Source organism: Perissodus microlepis, chromosome 1 (genome assembly GCF_051167445.1).
Source record: "Perissodus microlepis isolate ML-2025 ecotype Zambia chromosome 1, ASM5116744v1, whole genome shotgun sequence".
Lineage (NCBI taxonomy): Eukaryota > Metazoa > Chordata > Actinopteri > Cichliformes > Cichlidae > Perissodus > Perissodus microlepis.
The window spans coordinates 36,473,057-36,498,572 of NC_140461.1; the positions used below are offsets into that span (position 1 = coordinate 36,473,057).

General features: G+C 42.8%; 1 protein-coding gene across 3 annotated transcripts in view; it reads right to left on the minus strand.

The window, feature by feature from the left end:
* Positions 1–6,185: 6,185 nt before the first annotated feature.
* large2 (LARGE xylosyl- and glucuronyltransferase 2) overlaps positions 6,186–25,516 on the minus strand; it is a 117,679-nt gene continuing 98,348 nt past the window's right edge. For all 3 annotated transcript variants that reach the window (XM_084918224.1, XM_084918290.1, XM_084918373.1), the window contains 11 exons: positions 24,789–24,912; positions 22,008–22,179; positions 20,657–20,761; positions 20,360–20,472; positions 19,809–19,934; positions 19,244–19,399; positions 15,554–15,717; positions 15,189–15,467; positions 14,301–14,447; positions 14,008–14,203; positions 6,186–10,639 (listed from right to left, as the gene is read on the minus strand). In XM_084918224.1, coding sequence (XP_084774350.1) covers positions 10,442–10,639; positions 14,008–14,203; positions 14,301–14,447; positions 15,189–15,467; positions 15,554–15,717; positions 19,244–19,399; positions 19,809–19,934; positions 20,360–20,472; positions 20,657–20,761; positions 22,008–22,179; positions 24,789–24,912 — 1,780 coding nt within the window. In that variant the 3' untranslated portion in view covers positions 6,186–10,441. The remainder of the gene's footprint in view (positions 10,640–14,007; positions 14,204–14,300; positions 14,448–15,188; positions 15,468–15,553; positions 15,718–19,243; positions 19,400–19,808; positions 19,935–20,359; positions 20,473–20,656; positions 20,762–22,007; positions 22,180–24,788; positions 24,913–25,516) is intronic.

Genomic DNA, 25,516 nt, shown 5'->3' on the forward strand with positions numbered 1-25,516 from the left:
TGAATTGAATAGATGTCCAACTGGATGGCTTCATCATCTCCTTCTAGCCAAACACTGAGCACAGGCCAAAGCTTCTGTTGACACAATCTGGAGTCGATCTAGGAAATGTAAGCTTGAGGATTCTCTAGGAAAGGATGTTTTCTTGGTTTCACTTGGTTACACTCTACATTTAAGATTGTGGTACACTTGTTGGTAACGGCTCTAAAAGGGTTAATCGATTAATCAAAGCTCAATACAAAACAGTGTTGGGTTTTTTCTTGTAAGTTAAACACCAGCCCAGCAAAAATACATTAATGTCATTATTAAAACATGGAAAATAAATGATCATTTAGTGTAATATAAAAATATAAAAACTGTAAATACAATAAATGTAATTACACTTGGCCAGCTCCTAAACAACAAGGATACTATCTCCACACGGAGCTTCACATGTACATTCCTGGCAGTGGAAATCAAACATACCTTTCTTGTCTGTATGCAGCTGCTAACCATCTGTGTGTCTGCGGATATGCCCGTAGGTTCTTTATTAAATATAAATCTCTCCTGGGTCTGCTTCTCTTTTATCTTTGCACATACAGTACATGTAAAAATATAATCCTGGCTGTCCACCTGTCCACAGAGTCAGAATTAGAGAGAAAATGTGCCATTTTTTCTGGAATAATCTCTGCAGGGACATGAAGCTGTCAGAGCTGGTTACTCTTAAGTCAGTTTACAAATATTCAGAAAATGTTACTTTTTTTCTCAAAGTCTCAGCTTTGAAAATTGAGCTAAAACTGTTTGAAACTGTGTCACTTTATTTGATTACATACGAATTTGATGTTATTTTCGTGTATTGTAGACGGTGACAGTTGTATATGTTTGTAATTGGTACAACTTCTGCTGCTACAAGGAGATCAGGTTTGGTGGACCCCAACCGGTCGCAGCAGATGGCCCCGCCCCTCCCTGAGCCTGGTTCTGCCGGAGGTTTCTTCCTGTTAAAAGGGAGTTTTTCCTTCCCACTGTCACCAAAGTGCTTGCTCATAGGGGGTCATATGATTGTTGGGTTTTTCTCTGTATGTATTATTGTAGGGTCTACCTTACAATATAAAGCGGCTTGAGGCGACTGATGTTGTGATTTGGCGCTGTATAAATAAAATTGAATTGAATAAAATTGAAAAGTTTAAAAAACACTGGACGTTAACTGGAGAGCAGCTAAGAGGAGTTGCTGGGAGGATGAAGCAGGTGAGTGTGGGGAGTGTGGTTCATTCTGACATACCTGACGTTAGTTAAACACATGTAGTGTTTGTATAGGTAAAACAACAAGGCTGGGGTGCGTAGACAGTTTTAGAAAAACTTTCGACCATTCACCTTTGGTTTTAGGTAAAGGGAAGGACTAATAGATGGGACGATAACCTCAGATACCCGGAGGCAGACTATGATCTATATACCATTATAGAACTATATATCATAGAGCACAGACCCGACATTATTCAAGCCAGTATTATAATGTACTATCCATAAAACAACTGGGAAGGAACAACAGAAGAAAGAAATGAAGATGTTATTCAACGTGGAGCAGACGTGTGTTGTGTGTCTTTATGACACGAGTTTTATGACAGAAGAAAAGAAACAGCTGCTTTTATGAGCAGGAGGTTGTTTATTCCACCACTGGAGACGTGGGCTGAGGTCCGGGTGGAGCAATGTGCAATGTGGAGGTAAATCTTTTTTCACACCTGTCATTCGCCTCTGTCAGTGCGCCCCAGGGTGGCTGTGGCTACAATGTAGCTGCCATCACCAGTGTGTGAATGTGTGTGTGAATGGGTGGATGACTGGATGTGTAAAGCGCTTTGGGGTCCTTAGGGACTAGTAAAGGGCTATACAAATACAGGCCATTTACCATTTACCATTCGTTTCCCTTTCACCTGCACTAAGTAAGGAATAACAACTTAGCAAATTAAGGATTTTTAATGAGAGTACTTGGGATATAAAAATATTTACAAAGAATATTAAAATAGTTAAAAAAAATTAACATGTACATTTTTATGATCTGAGTTAGGTCTTTAACAGTGATAACTATAAGCAACATATTAAAAAATGAATGCGATGATAATAATGATGGTCATAATGATAATGTTTTATGATGTGAATAAACAGCTCGGTTCAATATGCTAGGCTTTGATATGAGATATTCAAGTAAATCATATGTGAACAAATTCAATCAAAATATCAGTTATGAGCAAATAAATCACTTATGTTGAAGGTCCAAAGGTATTAATAACCATAGTGGCAAACAGTATGAAAAGTCTGAGATAAATAAAGGTGGTCGTCTGGTTTTATATAACTTTGTATTGACGGGTTAAAAATCCCATCTTTCGCCAACCTTAACCTAATGGCCAGTGTTTGGGGTCAGAGTATTGCGTTTGATACTCCCCTCCATCCACCCCAAGCACCTCCTGCTGACTGCTGTTCATAAATGTGGCTTTCTGTCCAGGAAAAAAAACTTCAGTCAGTCCTTTCTACATTTGCTTCTGTATCATCACTTGGATTCTAATTTACAAGGCAAAATACAAACTTTTCAACAATCGTGTTTGATACTTAAAAGAGCGTTTGATGAATTCATTCATTTGCATATTGTACTTGTACTGCAGGGCAAGCCCTGAGATTAACTGGGGATTTTTGTTGAGCATGTATGTTCAATAGAGGGAGAAGAAACTGTACTTTTCATTAATTAAGTGCATACAAAACAAGAACACAGAAAAAAAGAGAAAAACCTGCCAGAGAGCCATGGGTCAGTGCTGCCAGTATTTGTTTCTAAACAACCGTTTGAAAGCAGCGTAACGGTTCTTTTCTACCTTTGCTGTTTTTTTCATGACAGCAGTACATCAGCTGCTTTCTGCTTTGGTGAGCATTGCTTTGGAAGTGGGAGGCATTTGTCTTGAAAGAGATTATTATCGCAGTACTTCAATTGTTTCTGCAGATATTGGAAATAAGGAAATGCTTGACTTCACAGTTCTTTTCCCTCTCTTTTTTTAGTGAAAGAAAAGTGGTGAGGGAGCCCATTATTCAAGCAACACATCTGCAAAGGACAATTCGATTTCCAGGCTTTTGCAATAAATGTCAGAGCAGGAAAACGCTCACAGAAAATTGCTTAATGTGGTTTTGTACTGAAGAGAAGGTGTAGGCGTGTAGCTGTATTATTCATGCTATGGGACTCAGCTCCCACTTAGAGACAGAAGGTCAGAAGCTTAGTCCTAAAATTTTTATTGATAAAATTCTCCAACCTTCTCTCTGAAGAAAGAAAAAGAGATACGCCTAAACTGCATTGCCTATTAATATGTAAAGGAAAATGTATTTCTTCTCATATGAAACATAACCTGACTGCATAACCAACAAAAATAATCCACGGTCCACATCAGGTAGTGAGTAAGGTTTGGCTGCAAGACTAAAAATGCTACTCCATGTGACTTGATGTTTTTTACTTAGTTTGATTGAAGTTCTTCTCAAGATCACAGTTTAGGCCAAAATTTACAGATGAATTTTAAAAAGTGGGGAAAATGGGCGACTAATATTCTTAACTCTTCACAGACATATGAATTATGTCCCAGTGTATGTGTACATGGATCTTTTACACAGGGAATTCACGTAGCATAAAGTGGAAAAAAATGATGTGCGATGGAGAACGAAGATGTCATAAACAAACAAATAAACAAACATACATGTCATAAAAACCTAAAAACAAAAATCGCATCCTGCCCGTGTCATTCGTCCTCTGACATGTTTGTTTCAGGCTTGGAAATTGTAGCTCTTTAATTGAACAGTGCTTAGTGGTGGTTGGAGATCAACTCTCTTCAGCTGTGATTTATTACATGAAATTGATTTCATGCTAAAACAGAAGTTGATGTTTGTGAAAAGGATCGTGGTGAAATCACAGTACACGGGGTATGTAGTAAGAATGAAACTATGAAGAGTGATGTTGGAGTCAAATTGTTAAATGTTGTCATTGTGTTACTTAAATTTGTAAGTCTTAGTTCAAACAGCATCATCAAAGACATTTCTTTGTTTCTATTACCCTCCCCAGCCTGTTGGTGGGGGAGGCTGTAGTGTTTTATAGGGACACATCCTATGTGAGGGTTCTGTTTTCTTGTTTAGTAAATTTCCTGCCTTTATGACCCTTTTGGTGAGCAGGAGGTCACACAAACACACCCCCAAACACAAACACACACATTCTCGCACATGCATACACACACACACACACACACACACACACACATTCTCGCACAGGCATACACACGTGCGCACACATACACACATGGTACCTTATCTTTTATAACCATAGGGGGGGTTACAATGGGAGGTACTTGTGTGTACTGTAACTGTTGTCAATAAAAGGCGGGAAGTGGAGGCCGGGGTCGAGGTCGTCTGTGGTTGGATTCAGAGTGCTTTCCTGAGACACCGACCGGGGCATCCCTTGCGCAAGTAAAATCGCTGTTCGTCTTGCTTCCTTGTCGTTAACGGGAATAAGTTTCTAAACCAGCGGGGCCTGTGGAAGCGCAGACCCAACAAGTGATGTTAACAACAGAGCCTCGACTGGCTCCTTTCAACACGGAGAAACAGAAGCTCTGCTTCAAGACATGTCCAAGCTCCTCCCCCCTTCTTTTTAAGGCTGAGGGTGAGGATGGAGGAAAATGGAGGAAATTTGCAACGTTTCTCTTTCAGTCAACACCCAGCTCTCATGGCCGTAGGTCAAGGTGGGGATGTAGATGGACTAAATAAATCCTAGAACCTTCAGTTAGATTTGGACTGTTCTTCAAAACCTAACTGAACAGGAAGAGTGAACCTTCTCACCCGCCTTCTTTGAGCCAATCATCCTCGACATCACGCCTTTTAAATCTGTGCTCATTCTCCTTTTCGGACTCTTTTCGCGCAACCCACCTCCTCCCCATCTCCACCTCAGACAGAGCTCCATTCAAGCCTCAGTCTGCATCCTCAGCACCACTAGTGTATAGAGGTGTGTGTGGGGGGGGGTCTATCAAAGGGAATCATATTCAGTTCTTCCAAGTGAGCTCTACTTATTAAAAATGGGATACAAACCGATTACCTGTTGACATTCTAAAAGCACAGCAGCAATAAAAGGGTTTAAAAGATTTGTCCTGTGGAATTTGTGCTTCTGTGCTGTTGTGTGAAATAGATTTCAATACAGAAGTCTTTGCACACGTCTCCTCCCTATATAATCCCTCTGATGCATACGGGATGCCATCAAAGAAGCTCTGCCCTTGTCTTTGAGGAATGTCACAGATCACTTTAATGCAGTGATTTTACTGAAAAGCTTTAAAATAACTGCAGTAAAAAAACAAGCATGAAAGGTACTTTGAGGTTTCCAGTAAGTTCTTGTACAGTCTTACACTCACATATGGGCTTGGTTAGCCTACATGCAGGGAGGCTGACTAAGAACTGATAAGCTGTTACTAAGAACACTGGAGGTGTGAAGTGGATGTTCTCCTGCTGTGAAATGGGAGCTTGAGCGATATTACGTCTATGTGTCATGTGCTAATCATGAGATGAAGACCTGCTCGGCATTTGACGATGTAACGCAGAGAAGCAGAAGGGCATACTACACGTATGTAACTATATGTATTTCCATGTTATGCTACATTTTACTATATTTTGGATGCATTTGTAAAAGCTTAAATGCCCCGGGGCACATTGCAGCCCACTCTTTCCCTCATATTCAGAATATTTTGTATTGTCGGCATTTCTGGCTTCACACACACACACATATATATGAATGAAAACATAAATGCTTTTCTAAATGTGTATTCATTTGCTTTTCTACTCTCTCACCCCAATTTGTTAAGAAATGATTCACTTCTGAACAAACTGCAGGCAAAGTTCTGAATCCAATTACTGTATTGTAATTTGCATTAAAATGGATGAGAGCCATCAGGGGACCTATTCATCCAAAACAATTTGGTTTGTATTTGGAATTTTCACTAGGCCAATTACACACATGGAAGATTCAGCCGGCTTAAAACCACTGACCTTGGCAAATATTCTGAATTCCTGAAGATCCCAAGACATCCTTGGATCCAAATGCTGCAGCGTTTGTTCATTTAATGCTACTTTAGCGAGCTTGAGGAGTATTTGCATCCTCACGCAGAGCGGAGTTGTGTTTGTCAAGAATGCTGAAAAACTAAATACAGACCAAGTGATAAAAAGGGCAAATTTATTTAAAGCACTTACATAGAAAAATATGATCGATTTGAGTCAACAATAATAAATAGAGCGCCTGACTATCCCCAGGCCCTGTCGGTACAACAGTACAATCAATATCCAGTTTCACAATACAGCAAAGGCACTAGCATTTACCACAATCAACAACACGGCAATAGAGGTGGTGTGGGTGGGAGTGGACAGGGAGCAGGGCTCTTCACGGCACCGTCTGGACTCAGTCCTCGTCAAACGGCTGTCACATACACCGTCACTCGTGACCCACCTCCCATGTTTGCCGTATTTGCAGTGGAAATTACACGAGATCTGCTTGAAGTCTTTTCTTCTTGCCTTCCCCTCCCCTCTAAATGCAGGTAGAGATGAAAATTTGTAGAGAATGCTCAAAAACAAAACTACAGCGCGATGCTGCTACAAGCGATAACGCCGCACCTTGGTACTTGTTTTGTTCTCCTGCGCTACAGGGAAGGATGCAAACATCGTGATCAGCCTGCAGGCAGCTCCAACATAACGTTAAACACGGATGCTTCTGAGCATAACTGACCAAAGCGTTCAAATAACCAAAAACTAAACTAAACTGAAGCAGTAGGACTTATCCATCATGTCCAATGCTACATGTCATAACAACATGACAAATGTATTTCATCATACTTTACTGATTGGAAATGTTGGACAGAGCATCATTAAAAACAAACAGAAAATGAATAAAGTCCAACTGAAATAAATATCTTTCTGCAGCACACGGATCAGTTGTGGAAACTTCAGGAGAAGCATTCTGGTTTGACGGCTGCATTCCAGTTTGCTGCTGTTGGATGTTTACATAGACTGTATATAAAGATGGCTGATGCTGCTCCTTCCTATTATACAAAAGTAAAAGCCAAGGCGGCTGCATAATAGTGACAGGGGAGCCGGTTCCCTGCCTGATATACATATGAGGGCACAACCTTTGAACTTGAACATGTAGCTGTCAACAGATTTACCGATTCGGACGCTCGCTGTATTCTTGTGATTTTAAAGAAAACCGATTTGTAACCAAGTTATTCAGTTTGATACACGTCAGATATTTTGACTAGACTGGTTGTGCTCTTAGCTTGGTATCAACATCTGAACTGGGTGCAGGGTTAGCGTCCCCACTGTAAAGACTAACAAACCACCGGCACAAGATGTCAGCACCGATTTCCACATGATGACATCCTCAACCACACTTTAAGACTGAACGGACATCATCGTTTGAGAAAATCAGATTTCTTATAATCTTCCTCATTAAAATATTTAGTTTTTTTTTTTTTAAATATTCAGTCACACTGTATTTAATTCTTGATGCTGCACTTTCACGGCTCTGTTACTTTTCTAAATGCATCTGAGCAAAGTGCAAATAAATGTGCATCGGTGGGAAAAAAACTAACCATCTTGACTTTATGAAGCCTCAACTGTCATGGTCTCCGTGCCTGCCGGCCGGCCCCGCGAGGCTACGTGTGTTTGTTTTGTTTTTTCGCTCTCTCTCTCTCTGCCTGGGCGGAGCTCACTGTGGGCTCCAGCCCTTGGCCCACACACCTGACAACAATCAGCTGTCATCACCTGAAGCACTATTTGAGGCTGGAACACAGATCTTCTCGTCGCTGGATGATTGTACTACAGACGTTAGTGATTCTCCCAGCTCATGTGCTTAGTATTTCGTGATTTGTGAGTGACTTCCTTTCCTCTACCACAGACTTTCCTTCCTGGACCTGTGACCTCCCTACCGTGTGAGCGTATGTGAGTTTGGGCGAGAAGACGAGAGCGAGTGTGAGAGAGCTTCCCCGTGAATCCCTGGAGTTGGATTTTTTCCCTTCACTGTATATATCGTGCACCGGTGTTGTAAATAAACTGTTTCTGGAGACGTCAAACCGCTCTGCTCTTGAGTCCCTACTACCAGTTGTGACATCAACGTACCGAAGCTCTTTTGTGCCAGTAACAGATAAAACAAAACAAAAAAAGCCTTTTGTGTCAGACTTTGACCTGTAACTTTGTTTGGTGGATGTAAACAGCCTTACAAACAAATGCAACAACAAATATTGCTGGACAGGAAGTTTACTGTAATTGCGCTTGATATCCAGTGACCTCATGCTCTGATTTCACTACATCATTAATTCGTCTCCAGTCACACAGGCCTGCAGGCTCGTCGGCTAAGGAGGAATGAGTATTCCCCAACTGGTTGGAGAGTGCTTGGTGGTGGGTGACTGCTGTCCCTCAGTGAAGTTAATCACAAAGAGTGCTGCACTGAAAACTACCCTGTCATTTCTTTGGTTGCTAGAAGATTGCCATGGTCACCTGTAGTTCATATGGAAGACTAGTCTGCAAACACTCACTAACTAATCGTGAAACTATCAGGTTTCTGGTTGACCTGAAACAGAGAACGTCAGGTGTCAGAGTACAAGTTGTGCATTTCATTGAAAAAATACAACTTTTACTTTGAAGTTTCTCTTGGTTTCTCGGGTTTGTGTCGCACTCCTGATAGTTTGACTATCACTCAGTGGTTAGTTAGGGAGCGTTTGCAACTTGGCATTTCACAACAACAACAAAAAAAACTACGGGGGACCGCGTTAACTAAAGCAATCACAAGGTTGTCAGTGCAGGATGTAGTTCTCCAACTGCACCACCCCTCACCAACGTTATTCCTGTGAGAGCGGAGGTTTCCAGGTTTATTGACGGGTCTGAGTGACCGAGCCCGTTGCTGATATCATGTAACAGGCTATGACGCAAAGTTGGGAACACTACACTACTTTTTTACTCTTTTCTTTTCTCTGTCAGTAAAAATTCAAGCACATCCTGTGTTCTGAGTTAGCCGGTCAGCTGTTTCATTTTAAATAGCTTCAAATCTCATGTAAAATTAGCTTGGCAAAATATTCAATTTGGCAAAGAGAAGAGGACACAGAAGCTTCTTTTTCCTGTTATAATTCAACGTCACCTCCTGATTAGAAGACTCGATCTGCATCAAAATAATCTGACAACAAACTGTAGAAATCCTTCAGATTCTAGTCTGCAGGTAAAGTTGGAATAACAATAAACTGAACTTTGGCTGCAGAAACATTTCAGCTGGACTTTACAAAAACAGCAGCACAGTGGGTAAAACAGTACAGTAGGTGGCACGTACAATCCAGTGATTCAGACACATTATAAATGTAATGGCACAAAAAAATAAGCTCCTGCCCGTCGCCGTGCTCTTATTTCAAAGCCAATAGCTTCATCTCATCACTGACAATTATGTGTCGGTGTTGGTCGTGTGAGTTGGTCCCAATTGGTAATGACACATCTCATCAATAATTTTCTGTTTCCAAGGGAGGAATCATGGGAGAAAAATGTAGATTTTTCCAACATGAAAAGAACGTGTTGTGCAACTCTTTACATGCAAGACAGAAGCAAGCGTGACACTGAAGACGAGCTGTAAGCGTGTTGAAGACGTGCCCAGTGATGCAGCTGGATCGCTCGTTCCGTCTCTCTCTCTCTGTCACACAGCACACACACACACACACACACACACACACACACACACACAGCACATCCCTGAAGCCCACAGAAGAAACTTAAATCGTTTGACCAGGACACTATGGATTTCTTTATAAGAGGTCAGAAAATATAGAAAGAAAAAAAACTGATTCTTGTGTAAAGCCATAATCAAAACATTGTAAATGCAAATGCTCACTATCATTGGTTCAGATTTGCACTGAAGAAAAAAAAAGAAAAGAAAATATTAAATATCTTAGTAAATATCAGGAAAGTGATAAGGCTTAAATCTTTCTCCAGTTCGACGTGCCTCCCAAATATGATTCCTAATGTCGGAAGTTTTTCCCCCAGGTGCCAAATATCCAAATATCCAAATATCCGTGGAGATCGACTGGTTCACTGTGTGTCTGCTTGAAAAAAGCCCTGATTGTCAATTGTAAGAATATGGTTGTTGTTTCCTCGCCTTAAAGCTAGTCCCATCAGTTTCCACTCTCGTCTATTGTCCCCTTCGGCCGTGTCAGAGTCCCGCGTTACAAATCCGCAGCTGTGCTGTCCTGTTTTGGTTTTCGTCTCTGCGTCCGGTCCTCAGTCACTCCGAGTTGCAGTCGACTGGAGAATTAATGCACAGGAGCCCGGGGATGCTCAAAAGGGCTGTAAAGCTTATATCCACACTCGATACACTCCAAGCCCCTCCAGCGTCAGTACACGTCGGAGCTCGCAGGGCTGACAGAGCTGCTCTTAACAAGTCTACTTTCTAGATGTTTCTCTGGGCAGTGAGGTACTTGAGAGCTGCAGAGCCATACTTCCTGGACAGATCCTGGTGGAACTCATCCTTCAGGGTGTTCAGACAGTTGCGGTAGCTGGAGCTGGAGCGAAATTTAGAGATGTCGAAGCTGGGAGCGTGGGGCATGTGGATCATGAAAGCATTTGGCAGGACCATCAAGTCATACTCCTGAAAAGAAGAAAGAGATGATAAATGGAGAATAAATGCATTTTCAAATGGCTTTCAGCCTCCACTCACAGTTTGGGTAAGTTTATCAAAACACGATGGGACGGGTTAAATACACCCTTTAAGAATATTAATTTTATGCTACAGTCACGCGGGGGAAAAGCCAAAAATGATGACCAAAATTATCGTGAGTGTGTACACTGAACTTGCAATCTTTGGTTGCCCAGGTCTGCAACAAGAAGGTGATAAAATGGCAATAACCTGGAGTTCATCTGTTATCAGCTTGAAATTTAATGGGGGCAGGCTGGCAATTACATGCAATCTCTTTGTGACAATATGGCAATTAACTGTGATCAATTGGTAAAAAATTGCAAATCTTTCCCATTACACAGAAATTCATATTAAATCTCAAACACACATTGCTCCACAATAGTGGTTGCTATGGTGAATGGATGTGGACAATGCTTCATTTTAGATTTAGGCTCCATACTGCATCATGGTTAGATGGCTGCTGGAACACAGTCATTTCCCAGCTTCTGGGATGCATAAACTGTACGTTATCTCCCACGAGGAGCATGGTTTTGGTTCTGCTGGAATTCTTTTTCCTGTTAAAATATGGCGTTATTTTTGTGCCACCATTCTGAGCGCACGTAAAAAAAAAATTGCAGGTGCAAGTGTTGCATTTTGAGGAGAAATTTATTTTGAGCGAAGAAAAGCTAAATTTGAGTGAACAAAATTCATTTCTGCGTGCAAAAAATGTATTTCAGTGTTTGCTGTTATACACACACACACACACACACACAATAGCAGCCCCTCTCGCTCAGGTTTTGCATTTGCGCTCGCTCCCAATGTGTTGCTCGCGCTCTCAACATTTCTGCCCGTGCGCGCTCAACTCTTTCTCTACACAGTTATATTTGTGCCACAAAACCAGCCAATCACAGACTTGGATGCAAAAATATCTGATTGGCTGTTCTGGTCTCCAATCAGCTTGAAATGACAAAATGCAATATCCCAGAATGCATTTCGTCCAAAACTCAAATGAGGCAGTGGCGGAGGAACACAGAGTGGTGGAGTTTGAAATATTGCTCTTTGTGGGTCACAAAATAAACTTTTAAGATATTTTCATGCGAGAATGTTTCTGTGTAAACTTCAAATATCTGCTCGATTCATCAAGACATCACATATTTGCATAAGTGCTCTAACGTTTTCGGAGATGCCTGTTACCCACCAGATGACCGGGTGGGAACTCGGGTTAAACATAATATAAAAGTATAGGACTATACCACCATAAACCATAAAGCCTTTGAACTAAAACGAACGATGTTGTGACAGTGATGTACACATGTATGATTTGTATCACCTTCATGTTTCCAAACTGATATCATGGCCAGCAGCTTTTACAGCTGTGGCTCCAGCAAACATCAGCTGATACTAGAAAGTAATATTAAATAAATTCTAACAGCAGCTGATCAAGCTTGAACGTGCTGCTGTTGTTTAGCGCGACATCCGCTGGTTCCCTGTTTCTGGCGCGAAGTGGGTGATAAGCAAACAAGAGAGACGATCAGCTGATCATTGATCAGTTTCATGATTGAAATAGCAACAGGAGAGGGAGGGGGGGGGGGGGGGGAGAATGAGAGAAGAAGAGGCAGCTGTGCACCAAAGACAGAATAACTCCAGCTTTGTGTCTTTTTTTCATTCTCGCTGAAGTCCGGGACGAATCGCGTTCCTTTTCCCCTCAATACGGATGTATTGTAATTGGTCCAGCCCAGAGTTGATCATGACCAGTTGGCTAATCCACCACCTTTCATTGTTTATACCGTTACAAAAACAAACAAACAAACATAAAAATGAAAAATCATTATCGGCCCACCAGGCATATGTCCGGTATGCCCAGTGGCCAGTCCAGCTATGCGATCAGCTGGTGGGTAACAGGCATCTCCGAAAACGTTAGAGCACTTATGCAAATATGTGATGTCTTGATGAATCGAGCAGATATTTGAAGTTTACACAGAAACATTCTCGCATGAAAATATCTTAAAAGTTTATTTTGTGACCCACAAAGAGCAATATTTCAAACTCCACCACTCTGTGTTCCTCCGCCACTGCCTCGTTTGAGTTTTGGACGAAATGCATTCTGGGATATTGCATTTCATCATTTCGAGCTGATTGGAGACCAGAACAGCCAATCAGATTTTTTTGCATCCAAGTCTGTGATTGGCTGGTTTTGTGGCACAAATATAACGGTGTACACAAAGAGTTGAATGCGCACGGGCAGAAATGTTGAGAGCGCGAGCAACACATTGGGAGCGAGCGCAAATGCAAAACCTGAGCGAGAGGGGCTGCTATTGTGTGTGTGTGTGTGGATAATAGCAAACACTGAAATACATTTTTTGCACGCAGAAATGAATTTTGTTCACTCAAATTTAGCTTTTCTTTGCTCAAAATAAATTTCTCCTCAAAATGCAACACTTGCACCTGCAAATTTTTTTTACGTGCGCAGAATAGTGGCACACAAATAACGCCATATTAAAAGAGACTTCCTCCTTCCCACTAAGGATCCTGCTCATAGGGGATCACTGGGGTACTCTCTGTAATATAGTAGGACTGTTGCCTTATTTTAAAAAAAAGCACATGAATGTTGCTGTGAAGTTGCTCAATCATTACATTACACTAAAGGCATACAATAATTTATATGACACTGAGTAAAACAAGCATCTGAGATCCTACAGCCCAGCCAGACTTCCACACACTGACTGTGAGCTCATGTGACACACAGATTACAACTGCAATTAAATTTAATTACATTATACATTATGCATATGAGGCACAGACCAAAGACCATCAGCAAGAAGCTTGATGAGAAGGCGATTAATCAGAAATGGAAGAAATATAAAACGACCATCACTCTCCCCTCTGTCTGGACCTCCACGTGAGCTCTTGCCTCATGGGGTGAAGATGATCATGAGAAAGATGGTGGACCACAGACACCAAGAACACCACACTGGACTGATATCTAGCAGCGCTTGCAAGGTCCTCCTGTTCAAGGAGGCACGTGACTTAGGTTTAAAAATCCAAATGATTCAGAAAAGGCTTGGGAGAAAGCTGTGTGGTCATATGAAACCAAAATCAAGCTCTTTAGCATCAACTCGATGTGCCACGTTTGGAGAAAGAGAAAGTCAAGCATGGAAACATTATACTTTTCTGCTAAGGACGGGACAACTTCACGGACATCTGAGTTGACAAGCGATCGGCGAGAAACACGAAAGGATTTACTTAAATCAGTTTATAACTGATTACTATCCCCCCACCCCACCCAGTCGTTCTTCCCCTGCCATCTTTGACCAGATTATTGTGTACATGAGCACGTTTACCTGTGCATCCAGCTCCATGATATGGGACACCTTGTTCCAGCCAAAGCCCACAAAGCGCTGGTCGTACTCGGGACATTCTCTTCTCACCACAACGTACGGCTCAAAGTCTGGCTCCCACTCCACCTTATAGGGCGTGGTGGCCGTTCGCCATTTGGCATAGTTGGTAGGCGCGTGACCCTTTGGCCACACATGATACCTGTGACAGGCAGGAAGAAGGAGACATTGCCAGTTAAATAATCCTCCAATCATCATCGACTGATCAGAAAAGTTCATTTTGGGTCGTAATTAGAAACCTGAAGGTGTAGAGAGTCCCCATGTCCAGCATGGAGAGCAGCTCGGCTTTGGATTTGGGGAAGGACAGACGGTAACGAAGGGTCTCGAAAGCTGGAACCACCAGAGCCTTCTTTGTGTGAGCCATGTCCATCTGCACCACAGACTTTCTGCAGCAGCAAACAGGAAGTGAGAGGCAGCTAAAGTAGCACGTATCTACCAACAGGGATGACTAAACCCTCGAAAACAGGATTGCAGTCTGAAAGTTCAAAGTAAGTAAAACATCCAGAAATGCCCTGAATAATGAATAATGAATGATTTTTGGTTCTTGGTTAGGAAAACTACTCCAAAAGGATTTTATGCAGGACTCATGACTCACCTCTAATGCTGGGCTCAGACTACACAGCACTTTGTGATCAGTGCGTCTCCTATTAGGCGGATATAATCGAGTCAAAAACACTCGCAATGAATTGGCACATAGACAGAAAACCTAGACCGAATCATGGCAGGAATATCCTGGTGGAAAGGAGGGAAACGTCATCTCTTCTTTGTCCAATAATAATTTTAAGTAGTGTTAAAATATTTTTACTCTTGTTTTCAGTTCATCTTGTGTAGCAGGAGAGCGTCCTCACTGAGGAGCAAACACCGTTTCCACTCGCAGCAATAAGGAAAATGAGTCAGCGCAGAACCAACGAATGTCACAGCGCAGCATTACAACCCCTAAGCACAGCGGAAAGTCAAGGTGTAGGCCTCAGAGTTCATTACTCTATTTTATTTTAGTCAGTGGTAAGGTAAGGGTATCAAAAGTACAGTTATAACACCACATCTGTATGTAACACTCTTCATTAAAAAAAAACAAAAAAAAAACAAGCCATGAAAAGGTTTTCTTACAACAGGACAGTCGGACTTACCTCAGGTAATCATAGAGACCGTACATTGGCAGGAAGTCCACGTCAGTCAGGAACACGTAGGGTGTGTTGGCATTCTTCAGGGCCACGTTCCTCACCAGGTTGACCGGGTAGAACTGGCCCTCCTTGTAGACAATGTGGTAACCCACGTTCTTGCGGTTCTTGAGGACCTCGGAGGCCTGGGCGTAACGCAGGAACTGCTGAGCCTCAGCGTCAGACATGTAGAGAGCTAGGCTGATGGGGCCTTCCCAGTGCTTACAGATGGCCTCCAGCATCTGCAGCCTGTAGCAGGCACACACGGTCATTTCACACATTTTAAAGCACACAGATCCAAGCCAGGAGACGATTACAGTACACGGGTTCAGTACCTGTCCATGGAGAGCTGGGCCACCAGAGTGATGTCAGTGTTGTCCTCAGTGGGCGTGTAGTCATACTGCAGGAAATACAGGTGAACTCGGTGCACTGTCAGTCGCTCTCGACGGAAGTCGTAACACTGATCGTCCTCGTCCAGCTCCTCCAGAGCCTTTTGTAGCTGAGCAAAAGTACACACAGTTACAACAGTTAAATGTCATTTTCAATTTCCTTTATCTTCTAACCCAACGGTCCCCAACCCCCGAGCCACCGGCCGGTACCGGTCCATGAGTCGTTTGTCATTAGAATAGAATAGAATAGAATTCAACTTTATTGTCATTGCACATGTCACAGGTACAGGGCAACGAAATGCAGTTTGCATCCATCCAGAAGTGCTTTAGTGATATAGATATATTACAATATATATTAGCAATAATATAGATATGTGAGTATATTACAGAATGGGTCTATTACGGTATGTAATAGGTACACGGTATGAAGTATGTTATGAATATGCTATAACTATAAGTATGTACAGGCTATGAACAGGATATAAATATGAAAAACTATACAGAATATGAAATAAAGAACTTTACAGAAATATGAGATATACAGTTATACAGAAATGGGAACTATGCAAGTTGTAAACAGTTATAGAATTAAAAATGATCGTATGTCCATGTGATGGGTGACTGGGGTCTTTGATGATTTTCCCAGCCCTTTTCAGACACCGCTTCCTGTAGATGCCCTTTATGGCAGGAAGTGGTGCTCCGGTGATGCGCTGGGCAGTTTTCATGACCCTCTGCAATTCCTTCCGGTCCGAGGCAGAGCAGTTCCCGTACCAAACTGTTATACAGTTGGTCAGGATGCTCTCGATGGTGCAACGATAGAAGTTCACCAGGATGTCTGAGGACAGGTGGTTCTTCCTCAGAGTCCTCAAGAAGAAGAGGCGCTGGTGAGCCTTCTTGACCAGCTTGGAGCAGCTGGTCGTCCAGATGAGATCCTCGGAGATGTGGACTCCCAGGAACTTGAAGCTGCTCACACGCTCCACAGCCGTCCCCTTAATCTGGATGGGTGGATGTGGGTCAGCATTCCTCCTGTAGTCCACGATGAGCTCCTTGGTCTTCTCAGTGTTAAGCAGCAGGTTGTTTGTGTCGCACCACTCAGCCAGACGATCCACCTCCTCCCTGTAGGCGGCCTCATTGTTGTCACTGATGAGGCCAATCACCGTGGTGTCATCTGCAAACTTAATGATGGTGTTGGAACCATCAGCAGGTCTGCAGTCGTGGGTGAAGAGGGAGTAGAGGAAAGGGCTCATCACACAGCCTTGTGGTACACCGGTGTTCATCGTGATTGTAGATGAGCAGCGGTTATCCAGCCGGACATGTTGGGGGCTGTTGGTCAGGAAGTCCAGTAACCATTTGCACATGAGGGAACTGATGCCCAGGTCTGTCAGTTTCCTGATGAGTTGTGAGGGGTGGATTGTATTGAATGCTGAACTGAAGTCTATAAACAGCATTCTGGCGTAGGTGTTGTTGTTGTCCAGGTGTGAGAGGACAGAGTGCAGTGCGATGGAGACTGCATCCTCTGTGCTCCTGTTCTGGCGGTATGCAAATTGGTGGGGGTCCAGGGTGGGGGGGGAGACAGGATTTGAAGTGTGCTAGGACCAGCTGCTCTAAGCACTTAGTGATGATGGGGGTGAGTGCTAATGGGCGGTAGTCATTGAGGCAAGATGGGTTGGAGTTTTTGGGTATCGGGACGATGGAGGTGGATTTGAAGCAGGCCGGTACCACAGCGTGGGCCAAGGACAGGTTGAATATGTCTGTCAGCACTCCTGCAAGCTCCCCAGGACACGCTCTGAGAACACGCCCGGGGATGCCATCAGGGCCTGCAGCCTTGTGGACATTGATCCTGCTCAGCACCGCTCCTACATCGGTGGGGGAGAGAGTCAGAGGTTGGTGGTCTGGCGTCACGTCTGCTTTGGTTGTGGTTGTTGGATTCCCTCGCTCAAAACGAGCATAAAAGTTGTTGAGCTCATTAAGGAAGGAGACATCAGAGGATGCGGGGGAGGGTTTGGTGGTCCTGTAGTCTGTAATGGTTTGGAGTCCTTGCCACATGCGTCGGGGGCTGGAGTTGGAGAAGTGTTCTTCTACCTTCTTTTTGTAATGGTGTTTGGCTTTTTTGATGCCCTTCTTTAGATTAGCCCTGGCTGTACTGCAGGCGTGTGCATCTCCTGACCTAAAGGCGGTGTTGCGGGCCTTCAGGAGGAGACGAACATCCCGGTTCATCCAAGGCTTCTGGTTGGGGTACATGGTGATCCGTTTCTGGGTAGTGACACTGTCTGTGGTTTTGGAGATGTAATCCAGTACAGATGAGGCGTACTGGTCCAGGTCTGTGTGGGTGAACATATTCCAGTCTGTGTTTTTAAATCTGTCCTGGAGAACTGTGTCTTTCCCTGCTGGCCACAATTTAATTGTCCTCACAACAGGTTTCACAAGTTGAATGAGTGGTGAATACCAAGGTGTGAGGAACAGGGAGAGATGGTCCGATTGTCCAATGTGGGAGGGGTGTTGCTTTGTAAGCTCCAGCCAAGTTGGAATAAACATGGTCTAAAGTCTTGTCTCCTCTGGTGTGGCAGGAGACATGTTGGTGGAATCTTGGGAGGACTGTCTTTAAGTTGGTGTGGTTGAAGTCACCAGCAACAATAAAAGCAGCCTCGGGGGTGTTTATTCTGGTGTTTGTTAATGGCTGCAGAAAGTTCTTTCATGGCCAACCTAGCATTAGCGTCAGGGGGGATATACACTGCAGTGAGTATGATAGAAGTGAGTTCTCTGGGGAGATAATAAGGTCTGCATTTGACCATTAAAAACTCCGCATTAGGTGAGCAGTGACTCTCAGTAGTAGTGGAGTTCATGCACCAAGCATTGTTAATATAAATGCACAAACCTCCACCTCTGGTCTTGCGGGAGTCATCTGCTAGCCTGTCGGCTCGGTGTGTGTGTTGAGGCTCGGGTGTGAAATTTATGGTTTTCAGGGTTTTTATCGTTATTTTTTTAATGTTTTTTATCGTTAACTCGGTTTTCCTGGATCTTTTCCCGAGTGTTACGAATAAATCTTCTTTTTTGGTACTGGTTTTATTTTGTTGTATTTATACGCAACACCTTAAAGGCTGGTCCGTGAAAATATTGTCGGACATAAACCAGTGGCACAAAAAATATTTTCTGTCTCTGTCTGTCCTAGCTCTCTCTTTCTTCCCCAAACACCCTCCTTTATCAAAAAAACAAAACAAAAGATAAAAACATATTGCAAACAAGATTTGTCCTGCAGACTAATCTCATGGGAATCGACTGGAAAACGATACATGCACATGTGTTTAGCTGACAGGTAACATCATAAATATTTAACAAATAAACTTCACTACTACTACTAGATACTTTAGGCAACAGTGGAAACCACGACGCTGCCCCCGTACAATATTACTCAGCAAAGGCCACAAAGTGAAGTAGACACAGATCAGCTGACCTCAGCTCGGCACAGCCCTGAACTGGACGAGCAGATAAGAAAACAGGTGGATGTTATTGTTTCCTGCCTGACACAGTCTGAGTGATGTTTGAAATATTTTCCCCCAATGTTAAATGATTACTCTCAGATGTTTGCTACTGTCACAAATATCGCCCGTGTGTGTGTGTGTTTGTGTGTGCGCCAACCTTGACGCTCTCTGGACTGGCCTGCGTCGGGCAGCCGAACAGTTCCCGTCTCAGCAGGTTTCCATCATACTCCAAGAAGGTCAGGTAGAGGTTCCTGAAGAACTCCACGTGTTTGTTTTTGACGCGGAGCTTCTTAGGAGAGTTCCAGTGGATCACCTGAAACCATAACAAATGGTAAATGGCCTGTATTTGTATAGCGCTTTTCTAGTCCCTAAGGACCCCAAAGCGCTTTACACAACCAGTCATCCACCCATTCACACACACATTCACACACTGGTGATGGCAGCTACATTGTAGCCACAGCCGCCCTTGGGCGCACTGACAGAGGCGAGGCTGCCGGACACTGGCGCCACCGGACCCTCTGACCACCACCAGTAGGCAACGGGTGAAGTGTCTTGCCCAAGGACACAACGACCGAGACTGTCCAAGCCGAGGCTCGAATCGGCAACCTTCCGATTACAAGGCGAACTCCCAACTCTTGAACCACGATTGCAAGTTTCTGCTACTCAGCCTGACGGCAGCCGGTGGCAGTAAACGACAAACCTGATGGTGCGAGCTGGCGTACCTTGAGGTCAGACACCTCGGTGTAACACTGCTCGGAGCGCGTGTGATCAGACAGCTGAACGTTCCAGAAGCAGGGAAGCTGGTGCACCAGGACTGGGTTCTGCTTTATGAAGGCGTTGAATATGTCCTGCACACAGACAACACACCGCTTTATCAAGAGCCTCGATCCTTTTAACACTAGGGTTACTTCGTAGACATGCATAGATCAGAGCTGCTGATGTTTGTGATGATGTAAACAGGATCAAATTTGTGAAAGCATGACTCATCGTGGCCTCAGGGTCTCATTCTGCAGCCCTGCTCTCCAAGACATCAAAAAACCAAAAAAATAGTCTTTAAAAAATTCAATAAAGCTCAACAAAAACAAGACTGTAAAACACCAACAGCTCGTCAGTGCCAGGATGATGCCACTGATGAGCTGTATACGTGGGCGCCGAGGCAACGGAGTCACAATCAAAGGAGTCCTCACCCAGAATCAGTTCCAGTGAAGGCCACAGACTGATGACAGTAACAGTGTGTAATGAGTTGACAATCCTGTTTGGAGGTATCCCTAACCTGATCAGCAAGTGATGTACTGAGCATGCTCATAAGTTCCCTCTCTGCCGTCAGCCTCCACATCTGCTCCCAACCGATTCGCCGCAGTCTCTCCAAGTACAGAAGAATGACGCCTGAAACCACGAAGCAGGACACTGGCTAACAATGTGACATTAACTTAAAATGTTTACTTTGGGCTAAACGTTCAGTCTTCAAACACAGAGGTTCTTTGTGCTGTTAGGAATGAGACGACATCAGGTTCTGTGCTGTTTGGAGCAAACCTGGCAGCTTCAGAGATTCGATCAAAAACCCGTTTACCTGTGTTGAAGCCTCTTCCCAGCGCAGGCCACGGTTTGTGGTTTTTCCATAAGTTGCCCAAGTACCAGTCACTCTGATTCTCCACCAGACCAATCACCTGCTTATCTGTGAATGAAACAACCATCAGCTGAGGAGCAAACATTTCAGGAAACATTCTTCTTTTTCAACAAGTTTTTCCCCTCAACAGTTCACAAACATAATAAACTTAAATGAGTGTCAGTGTTCACAGTAACCAACTGCTTTCATCATTCATTCAGCTAGTTTTAAAAAAATTCTAATTTCTTATTTGATAACTGATATCGAGGCTTCACATACTCAACAGCAGTCACTCTGCTGGCAGCGTCTGCCCGCTAATGCATCTAAAACCCACAGATACATCCGTACGTCTGTGGTCTGCTTGAGGAGATTTTCAGTAACAGTAACTTATTGATGGTTTTCACTATGTGTGATGGTACACAGCAGTCCTAAAAATAAAAACAGCATTGATTTGAAATTTTCATAAACCCACATTTTATTCACAGTAGCACACAGAAAACAGAAACTTTAAATTGAGATATTTTATTATTTAATGAAAAAAAATAGCTTATTTTGAAATTGATGGCAACAAAAGAACATTTTATAACTAATTAGGCTAATTGGCAACAGGTCTTTAACATGGCATAAAAAAGAGAAGCAGAGAGGTTCACAAATCTGTAAAAACTCTGTCTTCAAATTCTTTGTGGAACAATTTCAGAATAATGTTCCTCGATGGAAAATTGTGTCTAGAGTACATAATATCATCAAGCGATTGTGTGAATCTTAACATTCAGACACATTAACACTCCGATGGATAGATCAGAGAGCAACTTGGGCTAAGACGGGGATCGAACACCAACCTTCCAATTAGCAGATAACCTGCTCAACCTCCTGAGCTACAGCCACACCACATAGTCAACACATCCTCCGGACTAAAGAGGAAATCGGTCAGCTGGCTTGTTATCAGCACTCAGTTCAAAAGCCCGGATCTTCGATTGTAGGGCGGTGCAATAGCGTCTGTGGAACTGGCAGCTGTTGTTACAAGGAGACCGAATGCTACAGTGCGGTAAACATGTCCTGCTGCCATAAAAGTCAAAATGGGCTAACATTGCCTCATTTTAAATGTGGTATAGCGTGCCATGTAAATAAAATATGGCTTTATGACATCTGCAAATTGTTGGGTTCTGTCTTTATTTATATTTTACGCACCATTCCAAGTTTTGGAATTTCACAAATTTCTCATTTATAGTTTGACATTTCTGTGTGTCAGCACCGGCTGACTTTTTGGAGTTGAGCACGCAATTTTTTTTGTCAATGTCAGGTTTGAGGATCTCACCAGTAAACTTCCTAAAAATGCCCCAGAGTTCAGCGATGTCCGTAGCGAAGGTGATGTCTGTGTCCAGGACGATGACCTTCGACAGGTCGGAGGGCAAAGCTTTGGTTAGCGTCAGCTTCATCAAGCCGTAAATACCTGAGTAGTGTTTGTTGGGTATCCACGACACTTCGGACTGAAACGAGAAAAAAATGCAACAGTAACTCTTAAAGCTGTTACAGCTCTGAGCTGTTCATTATGTATGAGCGCAGTTCCAGTATGTGGGCTAAGACAAAGCCATATAAGGACAATCTGGCAAAGCCTCAATTTGTTGGGTTTTTTTCCTGTATCTGCTAAGAGACTCTTTTAATTAATTCTCCTGATTCTGAGTAATTGTATCTGCATAAGTGAATCATCTGCAAACATAATCGGCTTAGAGTCTTGGCTGTTTTTCCCTGTTTTAGTGTGAGTTAATGGAAGCTGAAGAGAGAGGCTGCAGGTCGAGGCTTCTGACAGCACAAAGGACTCATTGTTTAGCACTAAGACTGTGAGGGAGAGGAGAATGTGATGATGTGACGGGGGTGATGCAGGTTGGAAACACAAACAAATTCAGGCTTGTTCCCTCCATCCCCGCCACTCCGACAGAACAGTTATGATGTTAAAATAAATCGTTTGGCGTCTTTGTGCTCAATCGTCACTTGACTTTTCGAACTTAACAAGCAGTCGTTTCTGTCGAGTCAAAGCTCCTGTGGTGATTGTTGCCTTTAAACTTCGAGGAGCTGGATGAGCGGCTCAGAATCACCGAGCAGAAGTCTTAATTCGGTGACACTTAATTGGATGTTTTGACTGTTTTTGTCCCGTTCCCAGTCTAGATGGTCCCACACTGCTTGGACACCGATCCATGACTGACGGAGTTCCACGTTAGACGCTCACTGTTGGACGTCTTTACTGTCATCTGATATTTGGGGTTTTCTCTGTATTATTCTGGGGTTATCTTAAAATGTAACATGCCTTTGGGCAACTGTTGCTGTGGGGCAGTGGGTCAGGCAGTTTATGTATCAATCCTGCAATTCATCCCAGGACTGAAGGGGGCAGCATACACCAATACAATTACATATACTCTTGTTCTACTCTATATCTGAAGGAGGCGGACGTCAACAAGCACTGGAAACACCACACATGCCAACGCAAAAAAGTACACGTGAAAGATCAAACGTGAAAAACACACGTTACCATTTCAAGACAGCAAATGTTTGCTAACATTATATAACTATATGAATGTGTTATATCAGGGCACCACTTTAAATACAATGATAATTCAACAATAACCTTACCTAGATCAAATGAGTGCATTTAACTTTATTTATACTTGGTTTCCTCACATACATCAACTGATCTGGCCTAAATGTGGAACACTTGTACACCGCTGTCTGCAAGCACTTGTGAGACTCGTAATCTCTAATATCAAGCAGCAAAATTTCTGCCACAACTTCACCTACTTCCAAGGTGCATGGAGAGGATGAGAAACTAACAACGCATGAACTCCAGCAACACTTAAAAGTAAAGAGGAACAACTTTCTTAACTGACCAATGTGTGTCGGCTTGTGGCTTTCATCAGGGTCATAGAAACAGATAACACAATTTGTGCTTAAATAAAGGAAACAGAAAAAAATTCAAATTAACCAATCACATCTTCATAGGTAAGCCAGCTGACAGCAGTTAATTGGTTAAGTCACAGTCCAAGTAAATACTGGACTAGACCATTAACGTAAAGGGGGGGGGGGGGGGGGGGGGCATAATCCCCACCTATCTTAACATGATACATCTGAGAAATACATAAAAAGAAAGAATGTTGAAATTATACAGAAAAATAGTAAAATGATCTCTAATTTCAAATCATTATTATAGCAGTGTTGTGATTATTATTTCTGATTAGTCATATTTATCCTTAGATTCATGAGAATGTTTGATGTGATTTCCAGTGTTTGTGTGACCATGGCCAGTGAATTAACAGGTCAAGAATAATACAAGGACAGCAATGACTCTGTCAGTATTCATGTTCAGGCTTGATGCTCCGGTGTTATTAAAACCAGTGTTCCTGTAGCTGTGTGGTGTATGTGGCACAGGAAATCAACAAAGACTAAGATCTCTGACTACAGAGATGACATTTTCTGAATCTGTGCATCATAACATGTATAAAACTTTGAATGTATAAAGTTTAACTTTAAATTGAATAAACCTAAGAGCTGCATGTTCAAAATAAACAACGTAGCATAACTTTAGTTATTACTTAATGTTTTTGGGCCGTAAGTCTGCATAATTTTTTAAAGTAAAGTCAAATTTTACAGTGTGTTGCATTGTGCCTTACCAGAAGGCTGGAAACCCCCTCAGCACCAATATGAGTACAATCGAAGCTAAATGGGAGCTTGACCCTTTATCTCATCCTAAAGTAAGATCAGAGAGCTTTAACGATGTTCTGATCTCTGCTAAAGTGACAAATGATCTGACAAGCACATAGACATTAGCTGTGACCTCCTCTGTCAGACTCTTAGAGATGCATACTGTACCGTGCAGCTCTTATTCTGTCTCCCACTCTTTGATGCTCTGCAACTATTCTGGTAAAGATTTGGAAATATATTCAACGGTACCCTCACATCTTGCTGTTGCTTTGAACTGTGCAGGTTTTCTTTTGATGTGATAAATTTAGGGTCTGACTTTGACTCACCTTGTCTAACAGACAACAGGAAACAGGGCTGTGTTAATGTATTTGGATGAGGTTTGTGTACTTTCAAGGCGTGCTCTTACCTTGAGTTCATCTGCATCGTAGAAGCTGACTTGCACAGATGGAACCATCCAGGACTGGAACAGAGAACTCAGGATTCGATTTGCTACTGTGTCAGTGATAAAATGAAAGTGGAGAGGATTTCTCCTGAAAAATAAAAAACAGGCATCAAGGTCAAGGACGTCCTTCCAGTAGGAGGAAAAAAATGTCAACACGTTCCACGGCAATGCAATACTGTAATCAGATTACATTTTTCAGTATGACAGTGATGTAACGTGCTACGGTGATATGGGCATCTCTTTTATTTGTAGTGCACAAAAGCACATCAGTCCAACGGTAAAGGGCAAACTGCATCTGGGACAGAAACAACTGTGTTTTACTGCTAACACAAAGGTAACGCGCTAACACAAAGGTAACCTGCTAACACAAAGCTAACAGGCTAACACAAAGCTAACCTGCTAAAACAATGCTAACAAGTTAACACAAAGCTAACGTGCTAACACAAAGCTAACCTGTTAAAATAAAGCTAACATGCTAACACAAAGCTAACACGCTAACGCAAAGCTAGTGCGCTAACACAAAGGGAAGAGCTCGGAGTAACATTAGAGCTAAGTGTATGCCAACCCCAAACCACACCTGTACATGTGTCTGTAGCAGAACCTCTTTGGCTATCACTTTGAAGTTTCTTTGGACTGGTGTTAAACTTTGCTTTTTGTTGTGGGTTTATTCTATTATGTAACGCCAACAAAAT